At 40.1% G+C, this 19,241-nt stretch overlaps 1 protein-coding gene across 2 annotated transcripts in view; it reads left to right on the top strand.

The window, feature by feature from the left end:
• Positions 1-19,241, top strand: part of LOC124544910 — a 177,710-nt gene that overhangs the window by 53,135 nt on the left and 105,334 nt on the right. For both annotated transcript variants that reach the window (XM_047123657.1, XM_047123650.1), the window contains exon 4: positions 15,873-15,962. In XM_047123657.1, coding sequence (XP_046979613.1) covers positions 15,873-15,962 — 90 coding nt within the window. The remainder of the gene's footprint in view (positions 1-15,872; positions 15,963-19,241) is intronic.

Raw genomic sequence — 19,241 nt, 5'->3', positions numbered from 1 at the left:
GCTGCAGATGAAGATATCGACTTTGCCTCGGCCTGTTGCCAGCTGAGTACAATGTGCCAATGACTGGACGATAACGGAGAAGACTATTTGGCAGATAGAAGAGCAGCTCTCCACCCACTTGGTTATAGATCATCGTCCAGGCCTTACTTAAACAGGGAACATCATTTAGTGATCTCTTAAAACTGAGCAGACATTTTTGTAAATTCATTTTGCTATGTGCTGTGAAGTTTACTATGATTATTTGCACTTAGCCATTGAGGGCCTTTTTTGTGTTATATCAATGCAGTAGTCCAGACTTCATCATTTGACAAGTCACAAATATAAGTAAACCTTTTTAGCTGAATTGTGTGACTTTGTTACTAATTTGTTGGAGTGTTCTAGATTCTTCATTCTCCTATTCTGTTACCTGCCCCTGGGTCATACATGTGTAATAGTGACAGGGAGAAATTGTCTTAGCGGTGTACTGCACCAGAAGCTGTTTCACAGAATCGCACACTTGGCCTACTGTAACAACAGTGGCAACTTGGCCTCCACACCAGTAGCAATGAGGCCTTTACTAAACTGGTGACAAGGGCTTACAAAAATAGCTACAATATCCCCATTCTTCTGACAAGTATACAAATGATTGGGTTGTCCAGAACACTTGACCTCTATCTCTACGATCAATAGAACCTGAGGTATGACCACCTGAAAAATCGCATTTTTGCACACAGAGTTTTGGAACATGCTGGAACCCTGCACTATCCTGCATGGACTGATTTCCTCAAATTATCTGACTATTGTTAACTTCATATAAAGGGCTGCATCTTGCATTCTCAGCCCCATACCTTGTACTGCAGTCATAAATCTACTCCACTCTGTTCACACAATATGCATCTGACATGTTTAAATAATCATGTTGGTTACCTCATAACCAGTCTAGTATTGTGTGCATCAAGAATGCTCATTAAAGTATTTTATTTTAAAAAAATGAAGAAAAAATTAGTAGTAGATTAGGGAAGAACCAGTTAGGTCATATTACAAGCAGTGGCAATTGAGAAGTAATTTTTGCAGTGAAGCTTATTATAGTCAGTGGTTACAGAAACCCAAGGAACATACATGACATTTGTAGATGGCTTTTAATCATGTGGAATGAAATAAAATGTTTCCCATTCTTAGACAGTGTTGTATCAACTGCAGGGATAGAAAGGTAATCCATTCTCTCGAAGCAAACAGTATTAGGCAGCACTCATGGAATGCTATGAGACCAACATCACGCAAGGTCTAAGGCTAGTTACTTGTTGTCTCCACTGCCATTGAATTTGTGAATTGAAGAAGCAACAAGTAATACAAAGCACTAACACATTGGTGTGAGCCAGCAGGGGCAGCAATGTAGTATTCTACCATGTGACATGTGCTATTAATTGAAGGCAACATGACGTCTTACAAAACACTTACATCCCTCCGTGCTTGATGTCTTCCCGAAGGCATTAGTATCTTCCAGTGGGATAACTGTCCATGTCATATAGCCAAAACCGTGCTACCATGTTTTGAGGAGCATAATAGTGAACACATATAAATGTCTTGACCACCAGATTCACCTGATATGAACTTGATGGAACACATCTGGGGCACTATCAGGCATCAGAACTGCACCCACTAACCACCTACTGAGCACTTTGTTGAAGCTATGCCACACAAATGACCATATTGCATTCCTAAGGTGGGCAAACACAGTATTAAGGACGTGGTGATGATGCTGTAGATCATCATTGTGTGTTAATGAACTAAAATATTTATCTGTGTAATGTAGGATTTGAGTTGAAACTTCCTGGCAGATTGAAATGGTATGCTGGACCAAGCCTCGAACTCAGGACATTTCCCTTTTGCTGGTGAATGCTCTACGAACTGAGCTATCCAAGCATGACTCACAGTCAGTCATCACAGCTTTACTTCCACCAATATCTCATCTCCTACCTTCCGAACTTCACCAAAGTTCTCCTGCAAAACTTGCGGGACTAGCACTCCTGGAAGAAAAGATATTGTAGGATGTGGCTTAGCCACAGCCTGGAGGCTGTTTCCAGGAACATTTAGAAACATCCCCCAGGCTGTGGCTAAGCCATATCTTTGTAATATCCTTTCTTCTGGGAATACTAGTCCCACATGTTTCACAGGAGAACTGTGAAGTTTGAAGGTAGGAGATGAGGTTCTGGTGAAAGTAAAGCTGTGTGGACGGGTCATGAGTCTTGCTTGGGTAGCTCAGTTGGTAGAGTACTTGCCCACAAAAAACAAAGATCCCGAGTTCGAGTCTCAGTCAAGCACCTAGTTATAATCTGCCAAGGAGTTTCATATCAGCACACATTCTGTTGCAGGGTGAAAAATTCATTCAGAATTTGAGTTGTGTGGTACATTGTTAAATACAGAAGTATCAAAAATTTGCTACCAAAATTAAAATATTAAAATAATTTACCATGATTTTAAGTGGTAAGAAAGATATGCCTCCCATTTGCTACTACTGGCAAGGTTCCTGCCTTGTGTCTGTATTAACTACAAAAATACAGACTTTTGTGCCAGAATAGAAAACTCCTCAGTGAACTATAGAAGAGGATGCAGAGTCTACATGTGAATTGTATTTATATTTTTTTTGTTGTTTACAAGTGTGAAAGTTCTGTCTTGACTTTTATGAGTATTGTGCATGATATTTTTGTCATATCTCATAAATCATAAATGTATTTTTGTATATTTATGGCCTTGTGTTTTGTATCACACTTTCTGTGTATTAATTTGGATATTTATTGAAAATATCATTCACAACCCACACCTCAGTCTCCATATTATGAGCTGAGTGTAACTGATGTTCATACCCCCAGAGTAGAATTAGACTAACCAACTTTGGCAAACAAATTTATTATCCCACTCCCTCTGTGTACTCCTTTCTTTCCAAGGTTCCTTTTAGTTAGTGTGCTTGTTTTCTCTAATAGAGCAAAATGTTATAATATTTACTGTTATAAGTGAGCAGCCTTCTCTTTATATACAAATAAAAATGTTTATCAACTACACAAAGTCTGCAAGACACCGTGAATACAAAACATTTGTTAGCAAATTTGTTCATCTTTCTCACTTTGTCACTATTTGTTCACCATGTCATATCAAAATTTTTGAAATATGGTGCTTCATTTTTTCATAGGAACCCCTAATGTGCTCTCTCTGCAAAATTGTTTTGCAGTTCTGCATGTTACTTCGTGTAATTTGGCTCCTTCAAAAATTGAATACCCCACATGGAATAACTTTTTTGATGGTGTTTTCATTAACCTTCAAGTATCGTGCAACAAAAACAATGAAGTTTTTGTAGATTTAGCATTTCTTTATATTCTTCATAGTATTGTAGAAAGTGCTGCCCAATAACACAATTATGCAACCTGTTAATAGAATATTTACTTTTTTTTTTTTTTTTTTTTTTTTTTTTTTTTTTTTTTTTTTTTTTTTTTTTTTTTTTTTTTTTTTTAGTAGGTAATGTAATGTCGCTCTTTGACATTGTATCCTTCCATCCAAAGATTAAAAAGTTGTACCTTAACCAACTTTTAACATTTTCAAACATACAGTATTGCTCTTTTCTCTGTTTTATTGTCAATGAATTTTGTGACATTTATAGTATGTCACTTCGTGAGTTTGTGAAGACATTATCCATGATCTTTTTCAGGTTTTCTCCATGAGGTGGAAATGCACACTAATTGGAATTCACACTTGACTGTCTCAAAAGTAATGTGAACAAGTCAGCTCTCTGTACTGCTGGATTCACAATTTGTTTTCTTGAGTATTACTAAGAATTTGCAGAATTGCTATTAGTCCAGTGTATAATTGAACTTCGTGTGAACCAGTGCCGTTCAAGTGCTTACAATGGTGTTAGAGTGCCCTCAGGGGCTCAGGATTCGTTTGCTGGTTACGGGCTTAGCAACCTCAGGGTTCCTGAGCTGGGGACTGGTAAGCACTGTCAGTCCTGCATCACCATAAGCTCTGGACAAGCTTCAGACACAAACAAAGAGCACGGCAGTGGAACATTGTGTGCCACAGGCAATGATGATCTTAGCTAGACTGCCAGGTTCATGAGGATTGTAAAAGCCTCCAAACAAAAAGCCTCAGTTTCAAGCTGTGCTGTCTGCTGATGAGATGCTTGACTGTTGAGGGTTAACAGTCATTAGCGGGCAATCTCTGGGGAGACTGCTGAACCTCAGTTGTATGAAAGCTGCCAGTCAGAATGTGTTTTTAATAGTTAAAATGACAGAGAGGATCTTTGAAAGGTTTTCCCTTTTTGTGTTCAGAAGGATTTAGAAGGCATTGCTGGCACTTTAAAATCTTTCAGATGGTTGTGCAATGGGATACTATTGGTAGAAACTTCTAGTTCCCAACAAATGAATCTACAGCTAAATGCCTCGGACAGTATGCAATCACGAATGAGCTATACAACACCTTGAACCACAGCAAAGGTGTTGTGTCATGCAGAGATCTGGTAGATGTTCCCAAAAAGGAAATGAAAGCTGAGTGGTCCTAGAAAGGCTCTGTGCAAAATATAATGAAATGGGTGGATGGCTATCTGATCAAATCAGACTCTTTTTTATAGTTACTTTCAACAGCACAAGACCTCCACAGCAAGTCAAGGCAGGTTTCCTTTGCCTAAGTGTGTTGCCATATGCTCCCAACACAGTGCACTGTTTTACATACCAGCATCTTGGGCATATTACTTTCAGTTGTAAGTGAGAAGCCATTTGTGACAAATGTGGTAAGGCTGCTGAAGAAGGAGTCAGTTTACCATCTCCTCCGAAATGTGTCAGTCACTCTGAGGATCATCCTATCTAGAGTAGGGACTGCAGTATCTTCCTTGAAGAATGTAAGATACAAGAGCTGAAAACAACAAGGCTTATCCTATATGGTGAGGCCAAACTCTATAAAGCCATGTGGCCATACATATCCACATCTTTCACTTCATTTCTATGCTTCTACACAGAAGTTGCAAGTGTCAGCACTAGTACTTGCATTTGTAAATACCTTTTTTACAGCTGCAGTTATTTTGGAGTCTACCCCCTTTCGAGAAGTCAGTTGCCAGCATTGCAGAGCTCCCAACACCTATGAAGGCAGAGAATAGTAAACAGTCCAGCATTGCCTCTATCACTGCTGCAGTAGTTCCTGTCAACCATTCCCAACACTACCCCCCCCCCCCCCCCCTCTCTCATGGTAGGTGGCCCACAGCTTTTTTGTGGGTACATGTGTGGTGTGCATGCTTCCTCATATCCACTTCTTCCCATCCTAGCTCCTCCCTTTCTCCCTCAGTGTTTACTTTTATGGCGACCCAGCCATTCCCTCGGTTTAGCTATTCCTTTTTTGTTTTTGTGTCTCGTGCTTCCATTCACCTTTTTTATTTATTTATTTTTTTCCCCTGGTCTCGGGGTTTGACTTTGCTTTCTGAATTCTGTTTCGGTAGTGTGAGCCATTTGGGGAAGAACTCCCTCCCTGTCATCTCCAGCATGGGTTCCTCTGCCCCCTCAAACCCCCCTTCCTTCCATGCTGTAACCCCCCCCTACCTGCCCCACCCCTTGCTGGGTCGCCAGCACACATAGGAAGCCCATGTAGAGGGACTGTTATGTACCAATCTGACTGAGCCCCCTGTTAGCACAGGGATCACACTCCTGCTATCTGAGCAACTGAACTGTCAATGCCTCATGTATGCCTAAGAGAGGTTGCTTGTCTTTTTGGGACATTGGAACTCAAGGCATTGACCGCTGTACCAGGTGGCCCTTGCTGCGGCTGGATGGCACCCAACGGGTGAGTCCCTGATCAGCGTGGGTGGTACCAGTGTGGGCACTGTGCACATGAAACATGCTAAGCTCCTTATTTCTGGTTGCTCTCCCACAGCTGTCTCTTCAGACAGGAACAATTTTCTCTCTGCTCCTAGTTTCGCTTCCTCGGCCTTCCACCCCTTGGAGGAAGCACAGGCCCACCGGCTTGGGGCAAAACCCTTTCCCCGGACTTTGTTTGACCCGGACAGGCGGGGAGACTTCTGCTGCTATCAAACTGCTTTTTTTGGTAACACATATTGAAGGTAAGTTTGGTGAAGTTGACTCATTTAGTAAGATGATATCTGGTTCCCTACTGATTTAAACCTCTTCTGCCAGTCAATTAGCTTCCCCTTGTGCTTGTGATAACTTAAGAGACATCCCAGTATGCATTGTCCATCACCAGTCCTTAAATATGATCAAGCACACTATATTCCACAAGGACCTCCACCTTCAACCTTACAAGGAACTCCAGACTAATCTCGCACAGCAAGGTGTTCATTTCACCTGGCAAGTCCAAAGAGGTCCTAAGGACAGTCACGTTGATACTGTTGCATTCATCCTGGCTTTTGAGGGGGATACGCTTCCAAAAAAAGTCAAAAGTATGGTTTACTGTTGTGACCTGAAACCCTTTATTCAGCATCCCATGTGCTGTTTTCAGTGTCACTGTTTTGATCACGTGTCTTCGCGATGTGAGGTGAACCTTGTTTGCAGTTACTGCATCTGTCCTCTCCATGTGGGGAGTCCTTGCACCCAACCAACCAAGTGTCTGACCTGTTTTGGCCCACATTCTCTTTGCTCATCAGATTGCCCAATCTATAAAAAAGGAAATGAAGATTCAGGAGTTTAAAATTCTTGGCCATCTGTCCTGCTCTGAGGCTTGAGAGAAATTTTCCATTTCCGCCCAGTATCTTTAACATCTACCTTTGCTTCTGTTGTGTCCTTCGCTCCTCCTCATTACCTCCATCCTGTCTCTCTTCCCTCTCCCCCTCCCTGGCAGTACCTGTTCCCTATCCTCCCAGAACTGCTCCTTCTCCTCAACCGGAGCAGAAATCATTTTCTCTGGCACGCGTTTGGGATGGGACTCTCTGTAGGAATCCCCCCATCACCCTCTGAAGGAGGAGAAGAAGAAGAAGAAGAAGATGATGCGTAAGTCTTGAGACGAGGTCTCTCCCTCCCCCCCCCCCCCCCTCTACCCCTCCCTTCATATTCCAGGGAATGTCACCTCCTCCCTCTCAATCAGCATCTGAACTCACATTCATGGATGTCTCTCCGTTCTTACTGATAGTGGGCACTGCTTCGGCACAGTGACTGATTATGGCTGTTCAAAATCCATCTGGCCTCATGCACTACTGTCCACCAATGGATCTGTAAGAGGCCACTGTCGTCACCTTCTAGAATTGCAGTCTCTTCTTTCTCTCTACTCTGAAGCTTGTGTTGTATTGCAGGAATCTTGTTTTAGGGATTCTCATTTGCCGACTCTGTGTGGTTTCCAAGCCTTCTTCCAGAAGCGGGTCAGCCCTTAGTGGGCCTCCAGTGGTGTCTGTTTGTTCGTCTGCATGGACATTATTAGTTCCTGGGTTCCTCTTCAAATTGTGCTGGAAGCAGTGGCTGTTCATATCCATTTAGATTCTGCAGTAATGAGGTGCAATCTTTATGTACCCCTGGACTGGCCTCCTACACTTCTTGCTCTTCATGCCCTCCTTCGATGGCTGCCTCCCCCTTCTTTCTCCTGGGGGAGTTTAACACCCATAACCCTTAGTATGACCACTGATTGAGACAAGGTTGTTGAAGACCTGCTGGCAGGGCTTGATCTCTACCTCCTCAACTCTGGATTCCCCACATACTCTGACATGGCACTTTCTTGGCCATTGGTATTTGCATCTACAACCCTGGATCCCCCCCTGCCCCATTCAGTTGGAAGTTCATGAGAATTGGTGCGGCAGCAATAATTTTCTGACTGTCTTATCTTTTCTCTGGCATCACTCACTTGGACTCCCTCCCACATGGGCCTTTACTAATCTTGGATTGTGGTTCTTGCTTTACTACGTAAACATCACTGTCCCGATATATTCTTTGGTATCAATAAGGAGTATAACATTAATTGAAGACATTGTATTCTAGGGCATTTCCTCTAATGAGGCTTACATGTCCACCTTTTCATCTTCATATGGTCCTTGCCATCTAAGCATGTTTTTCAGTCCCAAGTTGATGACACGCTGTCAGATCGTTTTGGGCAGAAGAATGGTGTTCCTTAGGGCAGCATTTTAAGTGTTACTCTCATTGCTGTAGCGATAAATAGTATCACTTCTCCAGTAAGGAGTCTTGTACAATTCTCCTTGTTTGTGGACAATTTTACAGTCTTCTGTTCCTCCTGCAGTATTGCAACAGTGACTTGTCAGTTGCAGCTTACAGTGCAGGGGTTAGAGGAGTAGGCCCTAAAGAAGTATTTGCATTTTTCTGCAGTTAAGTGTGTGTGCATCTTAATCATTCTTGTTGTATTTTTAATCTACCAATTTGCATATGAGGGACACTATTCTACATTTCATGATATTTTAACAACTCTGGAGCTATATTTACTGATGGGTCTAAACCGGGGGACTCCATTGATTGCTCTGTTCTTTTCCGTGGTCATGTCCTCAAGATCCAACTGCCTCAAGACTTTACTGTCTTCAGTGTGGAATCATACATGATCTTGTGGGCACTCGAGTGTATGAGACATATTTTGAGTGTGAAATTTCTTGTCTCTCCAATGCTTGCACCCAGTAGATAAAGTAGTCCATAATATCCAGGTCATCCTCCCCTGACTACAAAGTCTGAGGAGGGAGGTTTCTTTCTGTTGGGTACCAGGGCATATGGGTATTGCAGGGAACGGAAGGATGGATGTAGCAGCCAAGGAGCTGTGTCAAGATCCCCAGTTCATTTATTGTGCCGTCCCCCCGCATGCTGTCGCCTCACTGTTGAAATAGAGAGTCATGCATCGAGGATGAGTGGCTGGAAGTTATGGACAATAAACTGTGTGTCATAAAGACCACAACACGGCTGTGGAGTACCTCCTTACAGGCGTGCAGTCAGGGTGAGGTCGTCCTTACTTGTCTTCACATAGGCCATTGCCTCATGATGCATGGCTTCTTTCTGTAGTGGGAGGACACTCCAATGTGTGATGCTTGTGGTGTACAGATCACAGTGTGGCACATTTTACTAGACTGCGTTTTATTTTCAGATCATAGAGCAGCAGCTCATTTGCCGACAGATTTACCCTCTATTTTAGTTGAAAGTAAAATGAATACAGTCCAGTTTCTAAAATTTTTGAATTCTTCGACTTGTTTCTTAAAATTTTAGGCAGACTTTCGTAATGTGTTCGCAGGGTGGCTGGCTCATCCAAATTTTTCGTGTCAGGCAGCCACATAATCCTGTGCACCTATTTTAGTATCTTTTACTTAACAGTTTTAGAACACCTGAACAATTTTAACGCTATCTTCCATGATGTGAGCCAGCATGGTCGTGCAGATTATTTTGGGTGAGTGAGTGTATTTTTATCTCAGTTTGCTTTTTACCTCTTCTTGCATCTTGGCCGTTTTCACCACATTCATTTTTAATAATTTTATAAGGGTGCCGATAACCTCGTTGCTGAGCACTCCTGATACACACACACACACACACACACACACACACACACACACACACATTTTCCAGTGAGATAAACAATAGTGAAAAGAGCAAACCTTAGCATAATAATAAATTGAATAAATTTCCTTGGTCCAAAACTTTTAGCCATCTCTGTCCTGATTTTTTATTTTGCTATACTTATTTATTCATTTATTTATTTTTGTTTTAAGTTCATTAATTTGCTTTATTGTGTACAGTTAGGCTAGGAAGTCTGTGAAATGCTGCAAACCATAAGGGCCTAAAGCACACTGTTATCAGTTTTGAGATTATAGCGTGTATGCATGCACCTGACATAGATTGATCTTATGGTGAATCAGGTTTATCTATATCTGTAGCCCTACATCTATACCAATATTATTTAATGTGTACATCATGTACATAGTAGTAGTATTAGTGATAGTAATAGTGGTAGTGCTTCATATTCAGAGATATAATTGACAGTTTTATCTGAACCACAAGCCACAGGCTGTGCTTAATGAAAATGATAATCAGGACCATGTAGTGTTGAAATAGGTCATATTTGTGTATATGGTGCATTTAGTATTTGGTCTTTATGTTCCGATTCTAGTTTCTCATTAATTACCAATCTTACAATTGCCAAAACTCGATATTGTTACTGGTATAGTCCGTATCAATTAAGCCAGGTTTGGAAAAAATCTTACCTTCATACTCTCGGATGTTATTGAATTTAGCGTATTTAAAATGAATGACTAAGTGAGGGACATATATTTTTTTTGCTTTCTCCAAAAAAATTTCTGCTCCGAGATATAGCCCTTCAAAGATGATACTCTGCATACCATTTTGAAGATGTGAATTTTGGAAAAAATTTTAAAATGCTGTATCTCTGGAACAGTTCTAGATATTTTGTTGCGTTTTCTTTTTATTTGAAAGATAATTGCTTTATGATTACAAAGAAATCCTCCATTTGGACTTAGTGTTCTAAACTTTTTTTTTTTTTTTGTAATTTATGGAATTCCTTTTTTCTTTTTTCTTCAAAAATGCCAATCCATAAAATTTTGATTTTTTTTTTTTTTTTTTTTTTTTTTTTTTTTTTTTTTTTTTTTTTCTGTTGATGATTACCATATAGTTCTACATTCCCTGAAAAGAAGAGCTTCCACTTATAGATTGAACAATTTTTATAAACAGTTGAAATTTTTGCCATACATAAAACATGTTTTATTACCACATTATCCCATAACACACTCATAAAAATCAAAACCTAGCCTTATTGTAACTTAATTTTAGTTTTGAAAGATGAGTAAGAGACTCATTTTTCAAGCATTTTAAATGGTTCCAAAATGTATGTGAGAGGTCCAAAGAATTAAAGGTTTCAATTTTACAACTTCTGTGCACTCTCTTTTTTACTGAAAGTAGCCAATCAATGAACTAAAAATGTGTTCCACTGCTTCAGTATTTTCCTGTGATAGAGTATGATGCCTTTCTGTTGAACCAATAGGAACTGGAGCTCTTACAGTCTTTAAAACACTGTGAACAGGAAATGAGCACTGATGGCACTGTTGCTGTCCTGTAGCTGCAAACCTATATCCTGTAGCTGGTCCATGTGGTAGCATAAAGTTCACTACAATTTCATTTAATCATAACTAGTGTCTATAATCTCTGTAATCCACTAGTCACAGTCGTACATACACGCCACAAACACCCGCTTCTCAGATTGTGAATCTTCATGTTATCCTGCTGTTTCTGAGGTGTTCGCTGAACGAACGAAATTTCTTCTTTTTTGCGCTTTAAAGTACGTGCAATATGAGTTTGCCCGCCACTATGAGTCCAGAAATGTGTCTTCTAAATTCCTTTTACAGGAGTAGTTTGTTTGGACCATTCTTCTTTCTTCTGTTCATGGAATTCTTTGCTTTCCTCTTTGGACAAGAGAATGAGGGTAGTGGGTGTGTAAGATTTCACGACCCTCGTAATATCCTAAGCATTCTGAATCGCAGCTGTATTTGGTCGAGAAAGATTATGTTTTGTAGCATGGTGCTTCAGCAGGCTTCCTACACCATTACAAGGCCCCTTCCCGTGAGCAGTAGCACTGTATACCCTGTCAGTTGGCACAAGTGACTTAACTCAGTTCAAACAGCTAGTAACAATTTTTAAAATGACTAGGAGCACCATCAGAAATGATGATGATCTCCTCTGCCCCTGTTTGCAGTTGAAGAATTTTGCACATTGCTAGCAAAGGATGTGCGGAGTCATGTTCTGTGTCATCACTTATAACTGCAACACTTTTGGTCTTGTTTTGAAAATGTGTCACTCCTGTAAAAATTGAAATCTGGTCATTACTCCAGTGATATCCTTGTACTTCTTGTGGGAGAATTACAGACCAGTTCTCAGCAAAATCACAGTGAAGTACTAAATATAGTTCTTCACCCTGCACACACCCTTTCACTTCTGCAATGTGTTGTTGCTGCAATTTCTTCAGACGCTGGTCTGTTACTGCGTTCACTGACCATTTACCAAGTTCATCAATGAAACTGTCAAAGGCAACAGTTTTCTTAAATAGTTCATTTTGCTCCCATGTCGCATATGTAATTTCTGCAGAGTTATCTGCTACGTCTTCCAGGCCAAGTGTTTGTATAGACTGTCCTCCCTTTCCATGGAAGTCACCACATTCTTGAAACAAAAAAATCTCTCACTTTGCGTTACAGACTACTAATGACTTCACACGCCCAGCCAAGGGGTGTCATATGTCACGTGCTCCAGTAAGTTCTTCAAAGTTACCACACTAAGTTCAAAATTCATGCAGTACACACGTAAACAGACATCTCTAGGTGGGTGTGGAACTACCCTTAGGTGATAGTGCATAAAATTTTGATCTTTCAGTATGTGAAGTTTTATTGTTGCTCTTATAAATTACAAAAGTTTCTTTAATGCTGCGAGTCATGTACCTCTTCCCTTTCACTACTTTTTGACCTTGAACTGTTGCAGTTATAGTGCCTTTTTGGTTGTCACTCTGGCAAGAACAATCCCATTTATCTTCCAGATAAAATGACTGCACTATTTGAACATGAGCTGCTTCTATAGGATGACCGTAATAGGGGTTTGGTCTTCCAAAGACTCCTTTTACAGACCTCACATTTCTTGATTTGTCTACCATGTACTTTGATACTGATGGAACATGGTTATATTAGTTCAAACTTGCACCTTTTCACTAGGCACAGTATTCAACAGCTGATTTGATATTTGTGAAAAAATCCTGGCAAGAGGTGCAAGAGTGCTTTGGTTCATTTTCTACTTAAGATCTAATTTCTACTTTGAAGAGTGTGGTCAGTTTTGCTGTAGTTTATTCATCCATGGCTTTAGTAATTTCTCTGCACTTTCTTGATGCGTAGAGCTTATGACTTGACTTCACTGACCACAGTTTCTTAACAGGACTCACACCTACCTCTATCGTTGACTGATTCAGGGTATTTAATTCTTCCTCTATTGATGCAAAATCTGCATCATGTGCACCATGGGAGGCATCACCTTGTTCAGATACTATCATTGTTGTTATTCTGTCGAAACATTTAGAACACAAAAAGCCATCACTAGAAATGTCTTCACCTTGAAACAGAGTCTTCAAATGCGAACACTTATTCTCAAGCTGAACAAAGTCTGTTTTTTTTTGTTTGTCTTACATAACACTCTTCTATGGATATGCAAAGGTCAGCCAGTCAGAAGACATTTGAAATAGTCCTTTTCATAAAACACACGGCAACTGTGTCAACTGGCAAACTCCTCACCAAAACACAGAACTCACTGAATGGTCTCAGATTTCTTAGAAGCCTCTTCAGTAAACAAATTAGCACTGAACAACTACAATACAGAAACCTGCAATGAACAACCACTACAAAGAAACTGACAGGAAACTACAACAAAGTGTAAGGAATATCTGCAACAATGAAAGTCAAAAGAAATAATTGCAGTAAAGAAAGTGATAAGAAATAACTGCAGCAAAGACAATAGAAATAGTGGAAGCACTCCTTTACAGACAATATAGCACTACATGGTACTAATCATTTTAATCTAACTTTTCTGGATTGGCATTTTTGAGGAAAAAAATTCTGTAGATTACCAAAAAAAATCAGAAGGTGACAGTAAAAGAACTTTGACAGATATGTTCCAATGGAGGATACCATTGTAATCATAAAGCAATTACATTTCAAATTAAAAAAAACTCTAACAAAATATCTAGAACTTTTACAGAGATACAGCATTTAAATTTTTTTCCGAATTTTGCATCTTCAGAATGATGTTAGCAGTGTCATTTTTGGTGGCCTGTATCTTGGGGCAGGAATTTTTTTGGGGAAAACAAAAAAAGATACATGTTTCTTACTTACTCCTGAATTTTAACATGTGCTAAATTCAATAACATCTGAAACTGCAAAGGTAACCCTCCTGCCTGAAGTGATACGGATTATGCCTACTAGTCTGTGTATAGAAATTTTGTGAATTAACACTAATAACAAATAAAATCCTAGATATTAATTAATACTTCATAACATAAAGTGGTTACATTACTATTCGTAGGAAATATAGTATGTTGAGACTTGCTTAAAAACAGTTCAGACCTCTGAATCAGGTGGTTTAACTACAAAAACTTGTGTAATTTGTGAGTCATTATGGTGCTTCATATTTTTTTTTAAACCTTTGTACTAAAAAGATGACACACCCATTAGTGCAGGTTAGGGTTTATTTATAAAGTGTATGTGTTAGGGTTCACTAGTACACAGGAAGCCCCCTTGCCTCATTGGTAACAACAGCTCCTGTCAGATGATCAAAGTTAATGCTGTTGGGTTTGGCTAGCATTTGAATGGGTGACCATCTGGGGTTGCCAAGTGCTGTTGGCAAGTCAGGTGCACTAATCCCTTGTGAGTCCAACTGAGGAGTTATTTGATTGAAAAGTAGTGAGTCTGGTCACGAAAACTGACAGTGGCTGGCAGAGTGGTATACTAACCACATGCTTCTCTATATCCATATCCAGTGACGCCTATTTGTTGAGGATGACATGGCAATCGGTTGGCACCAATGGGCCTTCCGAGGCCTGTTAGGACAGGCACAGGACTGTGGTTGATAGATGAACTGCGTTCTTGTCTTATCTATATAACGTTGTGTACTTTGTTATTGGTTTCTGTGCATACTAAAATAGAAATTTAAGTGATTAATTAAAGTAGCTGGAAAACAATAATTGAAAAATCATTGACAATAACAGACCAGGAGCTCAGTACTTCTTTGTGTGACTGCTTGAAACAATTTTTGTGTCTCAAAAGATATAAATACAAAACACACTTTTTACAACGGTTTTTGGTTTTTCTGTTACATGATGTTAACCTAAGCATTCATAGGGAAATTAATGATCAGTGAAAAGGAAATGATCATAACCATCTGATCTCTTCTCATTGCAAGGAATAATGGCGGGAGGATTGCAATATTTGAATCTTTCAAATGCCTCAGATTCAGGTTCTGTCCTGAATATCTTTCTGTGGAATTTTGTGCCATTTTTCGGGTATTCTGTATTCCATCCAGCCGCTCACTCAAACCAAGTTGAGGAACTGGAGAATGTTCATAAAAGTCCATTTCCTGGCCCAAAACCAACTTTGGTAACACTCCATTTGTTGATCCCAGAGGTCCACCACCCCTCCTCCTCCACCCCCATTGACTGGTTATATCTGCGTACAACAGAGATACATGGAATGAATGTGTTACCACTAATCCAGCTTCTGTTCTGGGTGAATTCAACAGTCTTTTAATCGCCTTGAACAGTCTATGCTGATTCTCCTCTTCTTAATTTTGTATTATCATGGGAATTTACTCCTATCCTGGTTGTTATATTTGATCCTGTTCCATGATATCCCATGTCAACAGATTTCTCCAACAAGGATATTGTAGTGAAATATCTGTCAAAATACAAGTAGCTTCCACAAGGAATGATCTGTAATATCCAAAGAACCACAGAAGGACCAAGTCCCAGCCCTGCATCATCCAGGTTTCTTGAAGCACCGTGGTATATTTTGAAGTCCATTACCTGATTACAAAACTTTTCAAACCTATGGACTAAGGCTTACTTTTGAAAAACTGTTTTAAGTGACACACTCAAAACAGTAATTATGTTTTCACCGATGGGGAAGTGAAAGCAAATTCAGAAAATAATTATGCAAAGTGACCTGCACATTCGTGCAAATCTGGTTTAAAAGGATTAGAGGGCTGCATCTAGCTTAAAGGTTAATTGCTAGTATTACAAGTAATGGCACAGTGTTGTCGAGTGCACTGATAACACCGTGATCTATGCTTCCATGCCATTTTGTGCACAGTATTTTTGCTAAGGATTACATTTTGTCCCTGTTGCATGGGTAACAATTAGTTTAAACATCTTGATTAATTATCCATGTTTTCTTCTCACAGATGCCTCAGAAATTCAAACCAAAATAATTCTGTTAATAAGGTAAAGGAAACCCGAGGTTCAGAGCTTTTGCCACAGAAAAGGAAATGGAGGTAAGGAAAACTACAGGGAAGTTAATGAATAAAATTAGATTCCATCTTTTGAGGTTGCAATCTGAGTTAGTCAACACAAACAAAATTCCATAACAAAATTTTTCTATAAGAGAACACTATAGAATGATTTAAACATAAGTATATTTCCTTACAGTATATACAATATTAAGCATGTATAACTTTGCATCTTTGAATTTCTTTCAAATATCTCTGTTCCACTAGTACTAGATTACAGTATTCACTAGCAGTCAGAGTAGCAACATTGATTTGTAGCCCTGCAAGTCTTTTAGTGAGACCCTAGAGTAATCTGACAAATGGCCCAGTCACAATTGCAGATGCAATGTGAATTCAGTGTCATCTGGTGGTGTGCAACCCTCAGTAGCAGTGGCAGCCAGTTCAAATGTCTCTTCTGTGGAGATGAGAACATTATAACCGAGTTTTGTGTGTGTGTGTGTGTGGGGGGGGGGGGGGGGGGGGGGAGGGCATTATTGTCCCATAGTTTTAGTTCGGGCAACAGCATGGGAGAGGTCTGTGCCATGATTGCTGATGGAGTTGGCTGTTGTGTAATGGCAGATCACACCAACTGACCTGCATCCCCACATTTGCCTTGCAAACCACCAGGAACATTTGCCAAAGAACTGAAGGGAGCACATCCCTCCAACGTCATAAATGGGTTCATTGACACTGCTGTGGATGCCAAATGCTATATGGCTGATGCAGACTTGATGTCTGTGGCTGACCTCACTGGCAGGTCATCTGATGACGCATGCACATGAAAGTCGGGCACTTGCAAAGTGTTCCTGGGCAGCAGTGTGGGCGTTTTTTGTTAATTGTGTGGAACGTCATTGTGATGTTGGCATCTAAAGTAGGCTGTGAAGGGTTAAATATATGCAGCTAATGTGGTAACAATGACCATATAATAAATCTGCCCGCAAAGTGTTACGAAAAGGCAGAGCACGATAGGTGATGAGAAACAATAACAAAGCATTTTCCCTTGAATGCGGGGCATCAAGTTTGGACATATGAGCCTTGAAAATGTGAATGAAATGTCTGGCTTCACCATTTAATTGAGGAGAGAACAGTGTTATTCGCATATGAAGAATCCCATTTTTTGACGTAACTGTTAAAATTCCAATGAAAGAATCTGTCGTCCATTGTCCAAAACAATTGTTCCTGGCAAACCTTCTAGACAAAAGACAGAAGCTCTTTCTCCACTAGTGCTAGTGTCAAATTCATGGAAATGACAAATAGATACGTGCTGTATGCATCAGTGATGGCCATCCACTGTGTGTTCCAGAAAAGGCCTTCAAAATCATATACTATATGCATCAGTGATAATCAGCCACCATGTTTTCCAGAAAGGAATAGCAAAATCTCTGGGGTTGCATTGCCAAGGACCATTAGATCGAGACCACTTGAAAAATTCCTGGTGCAGTGCTGCTGGTTATCTGTGCAAGCATAGCAGTGGGCCACCATATGTTCTAGCTGATTGTCAATCCCGGGCTACGTACAGTGCTCTTGTGCCAACTGCTTAGTTCTAGTGATTCCCCAAAGTCTTCTGGATATCAGTTCCAAAACATGTTGCTGCAGTGATGCGGGAATTGTGACTCACATTTGTTCAAGAGGAGCATGCAATAAAATTATACCATTCTGAAGAGGAAGGTTGTGTTGCACATAATATTTGCGTACTACAGCATCTGAAATTGATTTTGGATTATGAAGCCAACCCATTCGAAAGTTAATACTTGATTGGTTGTACTGACTGATACTGTTCAGCAGCTTGTGCGATCCACTGAAAGTCAGCGGAAAAGCTTCGGTAGATCACTTGTTACAGCGGCAGACCACTGAATTACATGAGTTGATGTCCATAGATCGCTGGTTCGAATCTAATATGAAAGAACATTTTAACTTGTTTGTAAAACGACTAAAACTCATCTCATATGATAACCAAATCACAATCACAGAACTTCACCACACTGATCAGAAACATAATATTATTGTATTTTCCTTGCTGTTTATATGTGCTTACATTTGCAATCACTATTCACGCACTTTATGTTCAAAAAGCTATTTTCTATCTAATGTGACCACACACTTTTTACTTTATGAGAAGCAATGTTTTTATCTTTGTACTGACCAGCTAGGATTCTTATTGTTTAAACTTTTGTAGTTTCTTCAACTTAAATAAAAATGAACTAAGTCTGCTTCAGACTACAACGTTAGTTTACTCTCACAAACATCACAGCTCTTACGCCTGTGTCACCTGCGTGTTGTACACGTTATATATCTCTCCATATAACCTCATCATCCTACACCTCATTGTACTTTAGGCATATGGCGATATCTTCACTACTTAGCAGTGCTTTCCAAAAGCAAAGTAAATGTGTTTGTGCTCCGTTGTCCAGTTCTCAGACTAACACTAATGTGAAGCTATATACAGGGTGTTACAAAAAGGTACAGCCAAACTTTCAGGAAACATTCCTCACACACAGACAAAGAAAAAATGTTATGTGGACATGTGCCCGGAAACGCTTAATTTCCATGTTAGAGCTCATTTTAGTTTTGTCAGTATGTTCTTACACCTACGCTCAATGGAGCACGTTGTCATGATTTCATACGGGATACTCTTCCTGTGCTGCTAGAACATGTGCCTTTACAAGTGCGACACAACATGTGGTTCATGCACGATGGAGCTCCTGGACATTTCAGTCGAAGTGTTCGTACGCTTCTCAACAACAGATTCGGTGACCGATGGATTGGTAGAGGCGGATCAATTCCATGGCCTTCACGCTCTCCTGACCTCAACCCTCTTGACTTTCATTTATGGGGGCATTTGAAAGCTCTTGTCTACGCAACCCCGGTACCAAATGTAGAGACTCTTCGTGCTTGTATTGTGGACGGCTGTGATACAATAAGCCATTCTCCAGGGCTGCATCAGCGCATCAGGGATTCCATGCGACGGAGGGTGGATGCATGTATCCTCGCTAACGGAGGACATTTTGAACATTTCCTGTACCAAAGTGTTTGAAGTCACGCTGGTATGTTCTGTTGCGGTGTGTTTCCATTCCATGATTAATGTGATTTGAAGAGAAGTAATAAAATGAGCTCTAAAATGGAAAGTAAGCGTTTCCGGACACATGCCCCTATAACATATTTTCTTTCTTTGTGTGTGAGGAATGTTTCCTGAAAGTTTGGCCGTACCTTTTTGTAACACCCTGCATAATACATCCCACAATTGAAACAACAGCTGCAATCAGTTGTTGCTAACGCTATTTTTGT

Source organism: Schistocerca americana, chromosome 1 (assembly GCF_021461395.2).
Source record: "Schistocerca americana isolate TAMUIC-IGC-003095 chromosome 1, iqSchAmer2.1, whole genome shotgun sequence".
Lineage (NCBI taxonomy): Eukaryota > Metazoa > Arthropoda > Insecta > Orthoptera > Acrididae > Schistocerca > Schistocerca americana.
Note: the sequence above shows the minus strand (reverse complement) of the source record. Positions and strands in the feature narration are given on the sequence as shown.